At 40.4% G+C, this 14,630-nt stretch overlaps 1 protein-coding gene across 4 annotated transcripts in view; it reads left to right on the top strand.

The window, feature by feature from the left end:
* ARHGEF9 (Cdc42 guanine nucleotide exchange factor 9) overlaps nucleotides 1-14,630 on the top strand; it is a 222,926-nt gene that overhangs the window by 191,032 nt on the left and 17,264 nt on the right. For all 4 annotated transcript variants that reach the window (XM_054574240.1, XM_054574239.1, XM_054574238.1 and 1 more), the window contains 2 exons: nucleotides 6,048-6,291; nucleotides 8,419-8,487. In XM_054574240.1, coding sequence (XP_054430215.1) covers nucleotides 6,048-6,291; nucleotides 8,419-8,487 — 313 coding nt within the window. The remainder of the gene's footprint in view (nucleotides 1-6,047; nucleotides 6,292-8,418; nucleotides 8,488-14,630) is intronic.

Below are 14,630 nucleotides of genomic sequence, written 5' to 3'. Positions count from 1 at the left end.
AATGGCCATTATAGTAGGTGTGAGGATACTAATAGCTTCTAATTATGTGATCCCTTATTTAAATTTTGTTGTCTTCCCTCTTTTACTTTTTTAAAAAATATTTTATTTATTTAGTTTTAAGAGAGGGGGAGGGAGAAAGAGAGGAAACATCCATGTGTGGTTCCCTTTTGTGCGCCCCCTACTGGGGACCTGGCCCGCAACCCAGGCATGACTGGGAATCAAAGCGGGGACCTTGCAGTTCACAGGCGGGTGCTCAATCCACTGAGCCACACCAGCCCAGGCCCTCCGTCTTTTCTTTGGAAGACTCTAGATAAGACTCTGTTCTTTTCCTTCTTATCCTCTACAATGACTGTCTCTGCTCCCCTTCATCTCATTGTCCTGCTATTTCAGTTCTGCAGATACATTTTCTTTTTTAATTTCTGAGGTGATTATACTGGAAATTATTTTGCTGCTTTGGGGGATTTTTTTTCCTCCTTTTTATCATGTGTTCCCTTTCGCTTTTTACCAGACATGGGAGGAGAGTCCCTTTCTCCTCTGCTCAGTCATTCCATCCACTAACGTGCCTAGAGCCCAGCAGTTGCACCAGTCAGCCTTTTTCTTGTATCTTCTGTCCTCCGTGGTGCCAATGTGGACATGCTCTATTGTTTCCCGTGTAATGACTAGTCAGCATTTACGTTGCTTTCACTGTATTCTGGGAGGGTCCAAACTAAACAGAGTGTAATGATATGCTAGAGAAAGGACTTCTTCTGATTAAGGAACTTTCTGCATTGGGGCCATTTCTTCTTGCACTAATTAGCTGGACTTGGAGGTTGAGTCATTTGGAACAACTAGAAATACAAAAATAGCAACAGAGATGGGGATAGGACAGGAAGAAGATGAGGATCTGAAACCAGAATGCCCGGGTCCTAGATTCTACTGTCTCTTACTAATTTGTCTAAATGTGGGCAGTTCTTTAGATTTAAATATTTCTTTTTCCTCCACGTCAAACCAGGTTGATGATAGAGTTTATCTTAGGAGACTTTTAAAAGAACCACCTGAGTTAGTGGAAAGCAGTTAAGTAGTCTTAAGAGCACAGATTCTAGGGCCAAACAACAGGGCACCGGTTTCTTTTTTCCCATGAATTGCTTGACCTTGGATAAACTCTCTGTACCTATTCTTCATTCTTCCATTGGCAAAACAAGAATCGTAATCGCGTCTACATGCAAGGGAAGTCGAGAAGGTTAAATGAGACAGTATAGTTGCAGTGCCTGGAACATAGTAAGTACTTAGCCATTGATACTATTACTGCACATTTAGCATTTCTAACCATTTATTCAGCACATTTTCATTGCGAGGCAGTATCCAGAAGGTCAGTCAAACATAGATTCTAGAGCCACATAGCCTGGATCCGAAGCCCAGCTCTACCATTTAGTATTTTTTTATTCCTGGACAAGTTTCTTAACTGCTCTATGTCTACAGTTCCTCCTAAAATGGGGTTATAACAGTACATTCCTTGTCGAACTGTTGTGAGGATTATTTAAGTTACTAAATGCAAAGCATCTAGCGATCGAGGAGTGCGTAAAGAAAATGTGATACGCACATGATGGAATATTATTGAGCCTTAAAATAGAAGGAACTCTTGCCATTTGCAACAGTATGGATGAACACTAATAAAATGAGACAAAGACAAATGCCATATGATCTCACTCATATGTGGAATTTAAAACAGTTGAACTCATAAAGAAAGAAAGTGGAATGGCTGTTAACAGGGGCTGGTGGGGGTGGAGGAAATAGGGAGATATTGGTCAAAGGGTAAAAACTTTGTGACGCAGGACGCATCAGTTCTGCAGAGCTAGTGTACCAGCGTGGTAACTGTAGCGAGCGACACTTTGTTGTATTCTTCCCATTTGCTAAGAAAGTGCATCTTACATTTTCTCATCACAGAAAAAGAGATGGATATGTACATTAGCTTGATTGTGGTAATTATTTCACAGTGTATATGTAGAGCAAAACACCATGTTGTATATCTTAAATATATACCTCAGTAAAGCTGGAGAAAAATGGAAGGCATTTAGAATCGAGTTCGGCACATCATTTCTGCTCTTCAGTGTCCACTGTTACATTGTTGTTACTAAGAAGCATGCGCTCTAGATGCTCGAATAAAATAATGAGAAAGATAAATCCAGTGCCAGCCCCTGTGCCTTCCCCAGGATCTGGAGGGAAAACCAGGCTGACCCAGGCTCGGGAGCAGTCACCCGGACCCCCTCTAAAAGGGTGGGGAGGGCTTTATTGACAAGCAAGACAGACTGCAGTCCTGAACAGTTGCATTCCCCAGATTGCAGCATCTGTCATTTGGACAGAGTGTGCTGCGGTATCTCCCTAAACCCTGTGAAAACGCAGTGAGTCCAAATTCAAACAGCTCCCAGCTGTTTCAGTTATGTAATGTCAGGAATGGGGGTAGGTTTCTGGCCGGAGCCATGGCTCGGGCCTGGGTGCCTGTCTGCAGACCTCCGGGGCGCTCCTGGGGAAGTCCCAGCTTCCTTAGTACCTTCCATCTCGGATCAGTGGAAGGAAACATGAGGAAGGCTGGCATACTGTTACAAACAATGCCATTTAGGCAGGGAACCTGGCAACCCAGATAGCATCTGTGGTGAGCGCCTATTCACCACGTCCCAATGAAAGCACTCAGTCCACCATTAACAGGTGGCATATGGGGGTGGCCTGGTCCCGACAGGACCACAGGCAGCCGGGGCGCAGAGAGGTTTGCCTCCTCGCTGTGAGCAGAAGCTGAGCAGAGAAACCTTGGAGGCTTTGTCAGCTTTGCTTCCCTGGACAACCCCTAAGTGAAGCAAGACCAAGGAAGGCACTGTGCTTGGCACAGCTTAAACGGGCAGGCAAAACGAAAAGCTGTGAAACGGAACAAATGCCGCTCGCCAGTGTGGTGGTGGAGTGTCAATTGTATGAGGGCGTATAGTCTGCTAGCATCCAAAAAAGGGAAACTGAAGTGAAGAGCTGGGGGGTGCAGTCAGGGAAGGCTTCTTTGGGGAGGAGGAATGTGTGAATTTGACCTTGAAGGCTAAGCAGTATTGAATAGGAGGCATCGTTGGGGCAGGGAGGACGTGTTAGTGTGAACCCAGTTATAGGTCTGTGATTTTGGTGAGTGGGTGGCAAACCACCCGCCGCCACCACCCCTACTCCTGCCTTGAAAGGGTGTGTGGAATTTCCAGGGATAGTAGGGAAGCTACGTAAATTTTGAAATGTTCAGAGTTAACTTTGCTGTGATTTATTTTCAGTCAATATTTAACTGGCTTTGAAAGTTTACATGGACTAAAGGAGACATTGAGACTTTTAGGTTTATCGAAAGGGGTTTAGAGTGGTACAAAACATTGGTCTGGGAGTAAGACAGCTCAGCACCGTATTTATGAGGTGCTGGCCTCATGCCCGGGTCACTGCTTGTGTGGATTTGAGCTTTACAACCATTTTCCAAGGTAAGGATGATTCTCCTAGTTCCATAAATGAGGACATTGAGGCTCAGAGAGGTTAAGCAGCTTGCCCAAGACAACACAGCTAGTAGGTTAAGCAACTGGGACTCAGATGCAGGGCTTGAGACTCTAACTCACTCTTTCCACTGTTTCATACTGCTTTGTGGCCTTAACTACCCCTTCTGATTGGATTTTCTGAGCAGTGGATCATTCTTAATCATTTCTATCACATCGTTACACTTGGCTTTATGACTAATCTGGTGTCTGAAAACACCATATTCAACTCCCTGGGGAGTCAGAAAGAACAGGCAAAGGGAGGATTTGAATGACGCATCTCTCTAGCCCTGTTCCCCTGCTGCAGAGGCAGAACTATCTCTAGTTGCTTGTTATCCTTAAATACCTAAAAAAAAAAAAATACCCAACCACAATAGGAGGTTCAGTTGATGCTTTTAATTTAGCTTCAAGATCACGTACATCCTTTCCGTTTTTGGAAATCAGTAAAGGTTTTGAAGGTTGACAGTGATTAGGACAGCAACTCGGAGGAAAAGGAAGCTGCAGGCTGCAGTTAGGAATAGAGGAAGGTGGAGGCTGGCTGCATTCTCGCGTGGTGGGCACTCACCCGTGTGGTCCAGATCTGGATTCCTAGGTTTATGTGTATTTGCATTATGTATTGTAAGGCAGGTTTCAAGGCTCTACGAGATCAAACTAGGTTATGTGGATCCGTTCTCAGCCTGTCCTGCTTTTGTAGTGAGATCAGCTGAAAGAGTCCACTTTTAATCCATATTTCTCACAAAGCGTTCCTGGAGATGTGGAAGTCAGTGCATGGGAGCCACCCCACTCTTTTGGCCAGACCGAGTCTGCCCGCCTTGAGCCTCGTGAAGGGAACCGAGGCTGTGAAATAGGCTTGGAGCCATGTTGGCCCACTCTATGCAGCTGACCTTGTCCTCTTCTGGGAGATTGATGCCAGGGGCACCCAACAGATCAGAACCCATCTGTACTCACAGCCTATTTATGTGAACGATCATTATTGGGTGGGAAAAGAACAATGTGATGGTTATTTTTTGCAAAGCAATTCAATAACATCTGTATTTTCCAGCCTGACACTTCATGATTGACAGAGCTATGTTGGGAATCCTTAAGGACAGCCTTCCCCAGCCGTCCCGGAAAGCCCAGTTTACCATGGAGCGTGAAGACTTAGGATTGGGGATGTGGCTGTCTGAAAGTTCAAGTCCCAGCACACAGGAGGGACAGTTGGCCAGAAGGGGCCCCTACCACTAACAAAGGACATCTGTCAGGACAGGGTTCCCTGGGGTCCTCTTTGGCCAGACTCAGCCACACCACATGTCCCAGCATTAGGTGTGCCCTCAGGGGAAGCTTCGGACAGCGCCGAGAGGAAGAGGGGCTGAAAAGCCACTCGGAGAGACACCCTCGTCAGACGTTACATTCTGTAGGCTCACGGGTCATTCCCTCTGTCTCTGTTTTTCTTTTTTTAACTTATGACATATTTGACATTCAAAAAGATACAAAAATAATATAATGCTCACCCATAGACTTACTATCCTATTTATTTATTTATTTATATTTATTTTTAGAGAGAAGGGAAAGGAGGGAGAAAGAGAGGGAGAGAAATATCAATGTGCGGTTGCTCCTCGCGTGCCCCCAACTGGGGATGTGCCCTGACTGGGAATCGAATCCTGTGACCCTTTGGTTCGCAGGCCTGTGCTCAATCCATTGAGCCACACCAGCCAGGGCTAGAAATATTTTTTTCATAGTCTTCCTCTTCTCCATCTCTGCTTTTTCCCTTCCTTCCTTGCCTCTTCCCATTCTCCTCTTTGCACTGTCTTGAATTTCTCCTGTATTATTATATTTCGTATAGTTTTTATACATATGTATGTGTCCTTAAACATCATGTGGCAATTTTTGGTTTTGAAACCTTCTGTAAGTGGAATAGATATAGATGAGATAAACTATGTAGAAGTAAAATCAAGGGAATGATGAGCATAGGATTTGAGGTGGAGGCTGCCGTGGCATCATGGCTTTTGGATTGGGTGATGGGTTCACTAAAACTTAATATGATATTAAAAGTAATTAAGTAAATAACTATATAGAAATAAGAACATCATTCATATACTAATGCTGAGTTTCTTGTGAACTGAGAGTTAGGATTAAGCCAGTTCTGTGCATTCAAGAGCAAAACAACAATGATGACAACCAGCCAGCTCGCATTGTACCTCTGAAAGGCTTGCCAATACTTTGGAATAGGAAAAGCCTTTGCTAGCAGTGCCTGTGTGGCTCAATGCTTCCTGCTTCCTATCAGCAATCTTGGAACCGTATATAAGGACTGATGCTGGGTTCTGAGATAGAGCCTTTGGATGTAGGACAGAGACTTTCTCTAAGTGCATCTAGTTAACCGACCTGTCAATGTTGTACTGCTAAGTTAACCTGCCCAAACTCAGACCCAACCAAGCCCCATTGGTTCTCCAAAACAGTGGCATGTTATGCATCATGATGTGCCCATGTGCCAACTCTCCCGGGACCCACTCTCTACGTACCTTTAACAGAAGCCTTCTCTTCCTTCTCCCCTAGGACCTGATTCGGAGAGACATCCTATACTACAAAGGCCGCATCGACATGGATAAATATGAGGTAGTTGACATCGAAGATGGCCGAGATGATGACTTTAATGTCAGCATGAAGAACGCCTTTAAGCTTCACAACAAGGAGACTGAGGAGGTCCATCTATTCTTTGCCAAGAAGCTGGAAGAGAAGATACGTTGGCTCAGGGCTTTCAGAGAAGAGAGGAAAATGGTACAGGAAGATGAAAAAATTGGTAAGTGACCTGAGGAGAGAAAGAAGAATATAGTTATAAAGCACATAGAGGATTTGAAATAGTTTCCATTTTTCTAGAGGCAGAAGGAAGATTTCTATTGCAAACTGACTTAATCTACTTTGTCAGTTGCCTATTGTTAGGTGCTTTTTGATAGATACCAGCAGTTTCCATCAGTCAGGGTTAAGTGAGTTACGGGTCGGCTTCTTCTAGAATCTCATTGCAAGATAAAACTATTACACTGAAAGCAAACCTCAGACTCAATTCTCTCAAACATACAAACATTTATTAGCAAACCAACACAAAAGCACTCATACAGCCTATTCCGTGATCTCAGTGCAGTCTCTGTTCTATTCTAAGATACATGACAGCATCTTCTGTGAAAAGGTTAGTCAAGGCAGGTTTGCTAATATTATAGTGACAGGGTTCAGCTAACTCTCTAGTCAGAGTCTGGTGACAGAATCCGCTGATGAGGGTCAACACATGGCACCTGTTTTCAATCGTAAGCTTCAGGCTTCCTTCTAAAGGGTATAGGCTGTGGGATTTATTGGATTCTTATACCCAGTTTTGGTGAGGGCTAAGATGCCTGTAAGACATTTGTGGTCACTGCACATATTGAATAACATTCACTTGACCAATCTGTACTTTAAAAAAAAAGAAAAGATTTTATTTATTTATTTTTAGAGAGAGGGAAAGAGAGGGAGGAAGAGAGGGAGAAAAACATCGATGTGCGCGAGCAATGTCAATCAGCTGCCTGTCACATGCCCCCAACCAGGAACCTGGCTCGCAACCCAAGCATGTGCCCTGACCAGGAATCGAATGAGCGGCCTTTTGGTTCGCAGGCCGGTGCTCAGTCCACTGAGCTGCACCAGTCAGGGCCCAATTTCTACTTCTTAATCCCTTCACCTTTTTTAGGTTGCCAGAACCCCAGACCCCCTTCCCTCTGGCAACCTTCAGTCTGTTCTCTGTATGTATCTATGAGTCTATTTCTATTTTGTTTATTTTGCTTTTTAGATTTCATACATAAGTGAAATTGTGTGGTATTTGTCTTTCTTTGTGTGACTTATTTCACTTAGCATAATACCCTCTAGGTCCAATGATACTTTTATAGAAATAGAAAAAACAATCCTGAAACTCATGTAGAACCAAAAAAGACCCATAATAGCTAAAGATATCTAAGAGAGAAAAATAGAGCTGAAGGCATCACACTTCCTGATTCAAAATATATTCCAAAAGTGCAGTAATTAAAACAGCGTGGTACTACCATAGACACAGACATATAAATGAAGGGAATGGAATAGAGAGCCCAGAAATAAACTCACCCATGTACGTCAATATGTCTTCAACAAGGGTGCCGAGAATACAAAACTAGCAAAGGATGGTTTCTTGCAAAAAATGGTGCTGGGAAAAGTAGATATCAACATGCAAAATAATGGTAAAAATCTTCTTGACTTTGATCTTGGCAATGATTTCTTGAACATGATACCAAAAACTTAGGCAACAAAGCAGAAATAGGCAAGTGGGAGTAGATAAAACTAAAATACCTCTGCACAGCAAAGGAAATAATCCACAGAACGGAAGGGCAACCTGTGGAATGGGAGAAAATATTTCAAACCATATATCTGATAAGATTTTAATTTTCAAAGCGTATAAGGAACTCCTACAACTCATAGTAAAAAATCAAATAGCTCAGTAAAAAAAATGGGCAAAGGAGTTGCACTGACATTTCTGTTATTTCATTAATTACTTTGTGCCATTTGATTTTTTCTTCTGAAACTTTTCTTATATCTATGTACATTTTCTATTGCAATCTCTTATCTTTTGACTTTTTTTTACTTTGTATTTTTGCTTTTGGTTGTGAAATATTTGTTTCTACTTCATACCATATTTTATTCAACCATTCTCCATTTAACAGCCTCGTATTTTTTTTTTTTTTGTTTTTGCCCCTTTGTACTGTAAAGTGCATCTTTGTAGCTAAATTTTCGTCCAAGTTTCTGACTACTTTCCTTTTTCATGTCTCAAGACGTTTGCTATATCTTGCCAGAAATACTCTTCTAGAGATGTACTAATTTATGCATTTAAGAAAGGTCTATGCTTCTCTTAACATAATCATGTGTTTTTATGTTTTAGGCTTTGAAATTTCTGAAAACCAGAAGAGACAGGCTGCAATGACTGTGAGAAAAGTCTCTAAACAAAAAGGTAAAGCTGCCTTTTACCAACTCTCCCTGCCCCCCGGCCCCTGTCTTCGGGAGACTTCACCGTCTTCGGGAGACTGGGAAGCCATAGGCTATGTGCTTGCGTATTCCTAGGCTTGTTTCCATGCTGAGGTTCACTTGGGGTGTTGGGGAGCGTCCGGGTTCTCAGGTGTCAATGGTTATACATGGCAAGTGGCCTTAAAAGTTCAAGGCTGAGGAATGACTAGGGTAAGGTAGTTATGTCCGAAGGTAGCTCATTGGGTACAAGGAAAAAAAAGGAAGCTCTTTTTCTTTTTACTTAAATAAATGTGAGTGAAAAGCTAAACTCTGCTAACAATTTAGAGACTGATAGACAATAGAAAAATGTGTAGAATTTTTTAATAAGTATAAATATATTAGCGAAATGTGTATAGCTTTCATTGGTATGAGGACATTTGGCATATCCAGAATTCCAAATCAGAATCAAGAATTTCATACTGAATCAAAAAGATTCAGATATTCATTTCTTTCTCTGCAAACTATAAATGAAGGTGCTTACACAAGAAACATACCTTGAAAATCAGCTTGAATATGAAACGAAGCCCCCTTTTCTCGTTTTCATGAACTAGACAAAATTAAAATGCTTAGGTGAACCAAGGGAAGGAACTACTCTCTGTGTATTTGAGGGCCTTTTCAATCCCAGTAATTTTACATGATTTGTTTCATTTTATCTCTATAGCACCCCTAAAAAGGTAGGCATTATTAGCCCCATTTTCTAGATGAGAAAACTGAGGACCTTCTGGGCGAAGTGACTCTACCCATAAGTCAGCTTGAGTATAAGTCCCCTTCTCCCCCACTTCACCTCAGGGTTCTGCTGATTCTCCATTTTGAGAAAGAACAGTTCACTTTTTTTTTTTGTCTTACCTCAATTACTAACAAACGCTACCATTACTGATAGCCACTGTCATTGTCCCCAGGGGTGAGCAATCTCAGTGAGACCTCACATTTCCCAGGCCCTTCCTTGGGCTCGCTCAGTGGGCTCTGGTTCAGAATGAGTCACCACACAAAATGATCAGATTCACGTTGTCTGAAATTCCAGCAGTCACATAAAGCACCCTTAATTATTCCCGATGACACTCTTTTTCAATGAGGAGGCTACATGCCTGTGCATATCTGATTTCCAATTAAGCAGTGTCCCTAGCTGGAGCCCCTCTAACTAGACATGACCGTCCTTTTAACTGCTTATTGCTTCTTGCCCTTGGGAGGCCCTCATTGGCTCTTTTCCTCATCATGCAAATGTGACTCTCTTTAGATGTGGAATTAAAGGCAACCAGTCCTAACCTCTTGTGGGTGGAAACGTGAGGGGTAGTGTTAGAAAGCAATCTGGAGTTACTCTCAGTAAAGATATGATCTGTATGAATAGGAGAATTCTGTGAGAGACTATGCCCCTTCTTTACCCAGACATATGAGCAGAAAAGAGCCCCAGGCAGATGGAGAGACTTCAGGCTACAAAGGAGCTACTGTCCGAGTGGCCTGCCTCTGTCTCCAGGAGGCTCTCACTTCCTGAGCGTCTTGCACTCTGATTTCCTTCACTGTCCTCACCACACTGACCTTCGTGATGGAATGGTGCCCCTTTACCTCAGCCCAGGTTCCCTCAAGCTCATCTGACACTGCCTGGTCTTTTCACTGAGACTCCTTAAAGCTTGGGAAAATTCCACAAAGCAAGCAGCTGGAAAACAGTCCTGCTTAATCATACCAAGACTTTCTGTCAGTTTCTTTGACCTCCCTGTCTAGTCTCAAGCCCCTTTCAGGCTTTCAGGTCTGTCTCCCAGTATCTAAACACTGATTCACACTGAACAGCTTTCCACCTTGAAGAGCAATCTTAAGACTTCAGAGAAACTCATCTATTTTCAAACCTCCAAGAATTCCTATGAATTTCTTCCCTTATTTCTATTTCTAGTCTTTAAGGCTCCCCTAGTCCAGGGCTGCGGTGACTGATATATTTTGAGACTCAAAGTTACTACACATGAGGAAGTAGTTGTCAAACTTAGTAATTTAATAGTTATGTCATGTGCATGGGAAGTGCAAGAAGGGAGTTCTTTCAGGTATCAATGAAAGTTAGCTCCCTTAACCATTCCAATGACCCTGAAAGCGATGGAAAAGCACTCTTGTTAAGATTTCTCTAACGCAATGTAATTGGATAGGTAATCATTCTAGTGTCCCTTTTCAACCCCAACTGTAATGCCATGGGACCTTATCAACTCAGTCTACTGAGGACAGAGCCTAGGTCCAAGGAAGGCCTTTTCATTTTACATTTGCCTATCATACTACCTTGGTTTTAAGAATTGCTATGTAACTTTTTGAGGGTTCTGTGCTAATTCCTGATCCATCAAACTATTTCAGGCTGTCTTCATGAAATTCCCTAGATCCGTGAGCATAGCCCCATCTCCAGAGGTTTTAGGGTCGGCTCAAAATCAGAATAGTACGCTAGAATTACTAAAATAATCTTGAAAAAGAAGAAGAAAGCTGGAGTAATCAGTCTACCCTGATTTCAACACTAATCATATTGCTACGGTAACCAAGAGAGTGTGGTGTTGGCAGAGGGTTAGACATATTAGCTCAGCAGAATAGAACAGAGCGCCCAGAAATAGACCTACATAAATTAACGCAACTGATTTTTGACAGAAGTGTTAAAGCAATTCACTGGAGGAAGGAAGGATGGCGTTTTCAATAAATTGTGCTGAAACAATTGGACTTCCATAGGACAAACATTTTAAAAAAGAACCTGAAACTAAACTTAAAACATATGGGCTCAAATTTAAAACTAAGTATTTTAAAATAAATGGGAGAAAAGTTTTAGGATCTAGGGGTAGGCAGAGAAGTTCTTAGACTTGACAACAAAATCTTGAACCACAAAGTGAAAAATCGATAAAGTAGACCTCATCAAAACGGAAAATTTTGCTCTGTGACAGACCATGTGAAGTGAATGAAGAGACAAGCTACAGGCTGGAAGAATATATTTGCAAATCATAGATCTGATAAAATACTAGTGTTTAGAATATATAAAGAACTCTCAAAACTCAACAGTAAAAAATCTGCCTACTCAGATTAGAAAATAGGCAAAAAGTAAACAGATATTTCACTGAATAGGGAATATGGACGGCAGGTAAGCACATGAAAATATGTTCAATATCATTAATGACTGAAGAAATGCAAATTAAAACCACAATATTAGAAAGGCTAAAATAAAAATAATAACACCACCAAATGCTGGCAAGGATGCAGAAACATTGAGTTGTTTATACCTTGCTGGTGAGAAGGTAAAATGGTACGGCCACTCAGGAAAATAGTTGGGCGCTTTCTTAAGAGATGAAATATACAACTACCTTATGACCCATCAATTATGTTCTTGGACATTTATCCCAGAGAAGTGAAAACTTATTTTCACATAAAAACCTTTAAACTAATGTTCATAGCAGCTTTGTTCATAATAACCCAAACTGGAAACAACCCAGATGTCCTTCATTGAGTGAGAATTAAGCAAACTGTGGTACATTCATACCATGGAACATTACTCATCAGTAAAAAGGAGCCAGCTATTGGTACATGCAACAAACTGGGTGAATCTCAAAGGAATTATGCTGAGTGAGAAAAGAAATCACTACAGGTTGTATATTATATGACTCCATTTATATAATGTTTTAATATAATTTATGAACGGGGAATAGAATAGTGGTTACCGGGGGATAATAAGGAGATGGGGACGAGAGAGAAGTGAGTGTGGTTACAAATCCAATCAGAGTAGAATAAACAGAAAAGAAAGGAAAAGAGTGAAATGAGCCTGTGCAAATTGTGGGATAAAATTAAGGGAAACAGTCTATAAAATATTGGCATTCCAGAAGTAGAGGAGAGGGAGGGGAACAGAAAGCTTACTTAAAGAAATAATGGCTGAGATCTTCCCAATTCCAAGTAGGCTCTTGAGTCTCACTGGTTTCTAAACAATTTCAACCCCAAATGATCTCCTCCAAGACACACTATAATGAAACTGTCTAAAATCAAAGACAGTGGGAGAAGGCAAGAGAGAGAAAATCCTTGCATCCAAGGGAACTCACATACGGCTGTTATCAGATTTCTCAGCAGCAACCTAGCAGTCCAGGAGAGAGAGTGATGATATATTCAAAGTGCTGAAAGAAAAACTGCCAACCAAGATACTGTGCCTTGGAAAGTTGCCCTTCAGAAATAAAAGACTTTCCCAGACCCACCCCCCGAAAGAAAAAGTGGTGAGAGAGTTCATCACCACTAGACTTGTATTACAAGGAATGCTGAAAGGAATTTTTCAAGCTGAAATGAAAGAACACTAATTGATAACATGAAAACATGAATATAAATACACGAGTAAAAGTTAAGTATATAGTCTAATTCAGAATAACCTAATGTGGTGGTGTACTTAAATCTATTATAAATAATAAAGAACAAAAGGGTTAAAAATAACTATAAGTAAATTATTTTTTAATAGATAACAATAAGACATAAGCCGTAATATCAAAAACATAAAGTATGGGGTAAAGTAAAAGGGTAGAATTTTTGTATGTGGTCAAAGTTAAGTTATCAGCATAAAATAGACTGTTGTAACTATAAGATATTTTATGAGAGCCTCATTGTAACCACTAAGTAAGTACCTACAGTAGGTACACAAAAGAAAAAGGTGAATCAAAGCATAACACTATGGAAAATTATCAATTAATACAGGAAGGTAGCAAGAGAGGAAGAAAGGGAAAAAGAAACTGTAAGACAACCAGAAAATATTTACGATGGGAATAGTAATTCTTTACCTAACACTATTTTAAATGTAAGTAGATAAAATTCTCCTATCAACACACGTAGAGGGGGTGAATAGATTAAAAAAAAAAAGACACAACCATATACTGCCTACAAAAAAGTCAGTTCAGCTTTGGGCCCATAATGATAAAAGGGTAATTCATCAGGAGAATATAACAATTGCAAATATCCATGTGCCCAGTGTTGGAGCACCTAAATATATTAAGCAAATACTAACATCTGAATGAAGAAACAGACAATGATATAATAATAGTGGAATTGAATACCCCATTTCAACAATTGATAGATCACCAAGATAAAAATGATTTGATCTGGACTGATAATATATTTAAACCTCATGAACCTAAGAGACATATAAAGAACATTCCATCCAACAGAAGCAGATTTCACATTTTTCTTAAGCATACATGCAACATTCTCCAGGATATCATGTGTTAGGTCACAAAACAATTCAGAAAATTTAAGAAGACTGAAATCATATCAAGTATCTTTTCCAGCCATAGTGGTATTAGACTAGCAATTAATAACAGGAGGAAAACTGCAAAATTCACAAATATGCGGAAATTAAACAACATACAAATTAACAGTCAGTGGGTCAAAGGAGAATAAAAAATATGAGATGAATTAAAATGGAAACACAATATACCAGAAGTTGTGGGATGCAACAAAAGTAATTTGAGGAGGAAAATTTATAGGTATAAATACCTACACTGAAAAAAAGAAAAATGTCAAATAACCAGACTTTTCACCTAAGGGAAAAAGGAAAAGAAGAAGAAAAATTAATGAATTTTAGCTGGAAAAAAAAAAACCCTAACAACCAGAGGGAAAAAAATGAGATAGGGACTGAAAAACAATAGAACATGTTAATGAAATTAAGAGCTGACTTTTTGAAAAAACAAAACAAAAATCACAAAACATTAGACTAAAAAAGAAAGAGGAGGCTCAAATAAAATCAGAAATTAAACAGAAGATAATCCAGATGATAGCACAGAAATAAAACAAATTATAAGAGAATAATATGAACAATTATACATGGACAAATTGGATAATGTGGAAGAAATGGATAAATTCCAGGAAACCATGATGTGCCAAACTGAATCATAAAGAAATAAAGACCTTGACAATATCATGCTAAGTGAAATAAATAAGTCAGAAAGAAAAAGTTAAGACCCATATGATTTCACTCATATGTAGGATATAAATCTGAAAACAACAAATGAACAAACAAGAAAACAAACAAAACCTCACAGACAAAGGCAACAGTATGGCTGTTACCAGAGAGAAGGCAGGCATGAGAGTAGTGAAGTAGTGAAGGGTCAAATAAATGGT

The sequence above is a fragment of the Pteronotus mesoamericanus genome, unplaced genomic scaffold (assembly GCF_021234165.1).
Source record: "Pteronotus mesoamericanus isolate MK-2021 breed Mesoamerican mustached bat unplaced genomic scaffold, CSHL_Meso_final contig_256, whole genome shotgun sequence".
NCBI classification, from domain to species: domain Eukaryota; kingdom Metazoa; phylum Chordata; class Mammalia; order Chiroptera; family Mormoopidae; genus Pteronotus; species Pteronotus mesoamericanus.
This window is presented reverse-complemented; position numbering and strand designations above follow the sequence as displayed.